This window comes from Nycticebus coucang, chromosome 17, assembly GCF_027406575.1.
Source record: "Nycticebus coucang isolate mNycCou1 chromosome 17, mNycCou1.pri, whole genome shotgun sequence".
Classification (NCBI taxonomy): domain Eukaryota; kingdom Metazoa; phylum Chordata; class Mammalia; order Primates; family Lorisidae; genus Nycticebus; species Nycticebus coucang.
This window is the reverse complement of record NC_069796.1, coordinates 17,166,495-17,170,771: the sequence shown is the minus strand read 5'-3', so window position 1 is coordinate 17,170,771 and position 4,277 is coordinate 17,166,495. Positions and strand designations below refer to the sequence as shown.

General features: G+C 38.7%; 1 protein-coding gene across 1 annotated transcript; it reads left to right on the top strand.

The window, feature by feature from the left end:
* Nucleotides 1-3,693: 3,693 nt before the first annotated feature.
* Nucleotides 3,694-3,985, top strand: LOC128568488 (guanine nucleotide-binding protein G(I)/G(S)/G(O) subunit gamma-5-like). Its single transcript, XM_053566189.1, has one exon. The coding sequence runs from the start codon at nucleotides 3,694-3,696 to the stop codon at nucleotides 3,958-3,960; it is 267 nt and encodes an 88-aa protein (XP_053422164.1). The 3' UTR covers nucleotides 3,961-3,985.
* Nucleotides 3,986-4,277: the final 292 nt, after the last annotated feature.

Here is a 4,277-nt window from a genome sequence, read left to right as displayed (position 1 = left end):
TTCATTATACACAACCAATGGGCCCCCCTTACAAAAAGGCTTTGCTTATGATCTGGGATTCTGCTTTATACTGCCTGGCTTGAACTCATCTTGTGGTTCAGAGGTCATCTTGAATCCATGGCGTTTTACTGAGCATGTGGACTTCCCATGAACCTCTCTGCCCACTGGGGACTGTAAACTGCTAATGACAAGGTAATTAGACCTAACATTATTCTAAGTCACCTTCCAGACTCAATTTTACCTATGTTGCTTGGCCCGTGGGCTAGAGAGTCTCCTGTATCCTTTTGTAGTTGGCTTGCTAAGTTCTGGCTGGTAGATTGACAGGACCAGCCCTCTCTCCCTCCCAGGTGTGGGCAATTGTTTGAGACAGGATCAAGATGGGCAGCACCAAGATGGGGGTCTGGAGGCCCCAGCCCATCCTTTTCCCTAGGAGAGCCAGAATCCTTTCCCTAGGAGAGCCAGAATACCCAACATTACGATGGATGGTGGCAATCTGGGATAGAAAGGTATCATGAGAGAAATAGAACTTCATCCGTTTGGAGTAAAGTTTTTTGTTTTTTGGAGTGAGATAAGCACTTTATTGATGAGCAAAAATCAGAAGCTTCTGGGGATTCGTTGAATTTGAGCACAGAATTGCTGCAGCTTTTTGTAACGTTGTGCTGAGAACCTGTGGGCAAAGAGAAGCAGGGTGGCTTAGTCTGACCTGAGGACCAGAAGCAGCGTAGTTGAGTGTGTAGCAATGCCTGGTACAGAGAAGGGACAGAAACGCGCATCGAAGAGACTGTTGAAGTTCTCAGGAGGCTCAATTATTAACAAGGTTGTTGGCTGCTGCTTGCACCATCCCTCGGAATGCTGCTGGTAAAAGATCAGGGACTCTCCTGGGAAGGCTCACCTAATAAGTGGCCTCAAGAAATTGGAAGCTATGAATTCCTGATGCAATTTCAGCTGCACAGGCCAGGGATATAGGGTGAGACTTTGAGGACCAGGGACTTCTGCTGGCAACCTTCCAAAGATCTGGCTCCTTCCCGGGGAGTCCCTCCCTCAGCCTCAGTCCACGTGGAATAGTCAGCCTTCTGGAAAAGGCCCTGCAACTTGGTGGCCACCAGGCCCCAATTCCAATATCAGATCTACCAGGAAGCACTGTGTTCCGACTCATCAACATCTCCAGACTTTTTTTACTCACCTTTTTTACTCAGACTTTTTCTGTTTTCTGCAAAACAGAAAATCTATCTATCTTATTTGTTTAAATACTGAGGCTCAATTGAGACCTTATACTTGAAAAACCTTGGAAACTTACCCTTCAAATACTGTAAGGGTTTGTTACTGTTATTTGACTTATTTTACAATCCTTAAGAAATGAAAAAAAATATTGTCATTCACTAAAAGATACTTAGACTTTTTTTTCCCCAGAAGTATTCAGTAGTGGTAGTAGAACTTGCAGACGAGGGAAATGGGGGAAGAGGTTTGGATGTCTGATCAGCCAGGTGGACCATAGGACTATGACTGAGATGAAAATACTAGAAAAAGAAGAGGTTTCAGGAGAAAAATCAAAGATTTTGTTCCAGGTGCCATGTTCACTTGGAGTTGACTATTAGACACCCAAGTGGAGAAGGTAAATAGGAATTTAAGAGCCACTTGTCTACCAGCCTTTCTTCCCGGTGACATCTTGAGTAGCGGGACTCACTCACCATCATTCCTTCTGAGTTTGTGCAGGCAGAGTCGCAGCATTAGATTTGAAATTCCCCATTCTCTATGGCTCACTGGTGATGGTGGATTCTTGTTGCTTCAGTCTTTTTTTGCTCCCAGTAAAACACATAATAATTCTTGTTTCCTAAATTCCCTGAAGGACTATTGTGAGCATCAATGAGATCGCTGTAAAGCAAATTGAGCTTTTTAGGGAAAAGCTGTTATATAAATTATGAGGTATTAGAGCATTGACAGGTGTGAGGCCCTGGCTAGAAGTACACTGTGCCTGTCCAATGGAAAGAAAAACGCAAGAGTTACGTAAAATGGCCAGCCCGACTTAAAGTTGTGAAGATCGTTTCCTTTTACCTTTGTCTTTTTCTCTCTCTCCCATCTTCCTTATCCATAGGTAGCAGCCTTAGATTGCGTGTTAGTCCTAATGGATTTGATTTACACACTGATTTGAATGAGTATAGTATCATATATTTGAGTTACTAAAGGTACAGAGCTAAAAAAATGACGAAAGGAAAGGAAAGCATAAAAATTTGATGACGACTGCCATTCGCTGCCTGTTTCTCTTCTGCTCCGCTTAACTCCCTGCCTGCTTCTATCTGTTCTAGCCTCTCTGCTTTGCTCCGTTTATTTGCTTTTTTTGATTCATGTATTTTCATTTATTCCAGCAATACACAATCAGATTAAAAAGGTTGTCAGTTAAGTCAACATGTTTGTATTTTCCTAATATCTTCCGTTCTGTAAATATTCCTATCAAGAATTCAAGGGCATTACACGATTTCAGTTTACATAAAAAATCTTAGAATCTTAAAATATATTGAGAAAGCAGTAGATTAAGAATATACTGTTCTAAATTGGTTCTTTTTATTCACTTTCTAGTAGGAAAACTAAAACTGAGAGTGTAATTTTATAATTTTATAGGTGTTAAAAAAAAGTATTTTCAACTTATAGCCTGAGCCTACCCTTCCGCTTGTTAGATTTGGCAAGTTACCTAAGCTCTCTAAACCTGATTTTCTCATTTATACAATGCCAACAAATAGAACCTATGCATAAGCTTATTCTGAGGAATGTATAAGAATGTTATTATAATTATGGTAAATACAGTGCTTTCTACTAACAGCTTATGCTGTTTTTATTCTTATTTGTCTCACATGTTTCCTGCTTATATTTTCATTTAACATTTATTTAAGACACAAGAGTAAACCGTGCTATGGAGTGTGTGTATGATTGTGAACTTTATAAGAGAAACAATGTGAGCTATTTACACCTGTACACAGAGAAGGAGGTTGGTCAACAGAGAAACTAATGAGTTAGCTTCACCCAAGTTAGCTTCATGCCCCAGGACCTACATAAGACAAAGATAATACCAAAAAGTAAAACTAGAATCCAATATGCCTCATGAAATTAGATGTGAAAATTCTCAATGAGAATTTCTTATTTAGTTTATTAGTATATGGTAGTTTCCAACAATAAGATTGTAATTTATTACTAAATGACATTTGTCACAAGATATAAGACTAATTTAGCATTTTAAAAAAATCAATCAATTAATGTACTTCTCAATATTAAAACCTAAAAGAGAAAAATCATATATGGTCATCTCAATAGTTGAAGAAAATGCATTTGGCAAAATTTATTGTACATGTGGTAAAAATATCCATTTTAATAAGATGGATCTTATTCAACCCAATAAAGGGCATCTACAAGATCAAATCTAATATCATATTTAATAATGAAAGATTGAATTCTCTTTCCTGAAGATTGGGGGGAAAGCTAGGATATCTGCGGTCAGCATTTGTATTTAACATTGTTCTGGAAATACGAGTTCGTGCAATCATACAGGAAGAGGAAGTAAAAGGCATAGATTGGAGAATAAGAAAAACTGTTCACAGATAATGTAATCAATGATATGGCAAATCCTAAGGAACTGGTAAAAACTTTATAAAAACTAAGAAGTGAGTTTAGCAAGGTTTCAAGATACAGGTCAATATATAAAAAATGTATCTCAATATTCTAAAAATAAACAATCAACAGTCCTGCCTGGCTCTCGTGTGCACCGTGTCTGGTTCCTCCAGCGCTGCTGCAATGAAGAAAGTGGTTCAGCAGCTGAGGCTGGAAGCCAAGCTCACCTGCTTTCAAGTTTCCCAGGCAGCCACAGACCTGAAACAGTTCTGTCTGCAGAACACTCAACATGATCCTCTCCTGCCTGGGGTATCTTCAAGGACAAATCCCTTCAGAACCCAGAAAGTCTGTTCCTTTTGGTAGTACAGTGGATCTTCCAAAGGTTTTTCAAACCACTTCTCATCTACCCATGAATATTCCAGAGGGGAAAATTTTTGAAGCCTGTACAAAAGCTTTTCCCTGTAATACATGCACCATGCCATAACACATAAACTTCTACTTTCGTCAGTACTTAACATCTACCTCTGAATTTTCATGAATTTCTGTTTCACAAGGGTGATTGTTTTATATACACTGGCAGTAGCAGATAATAAAATACTTGGTATAAAAAGAGTAAACAATCATAAATTAAAATATAAAATACCACTTAGTGAAAATATGAAATAGGGATAATTGTGGCA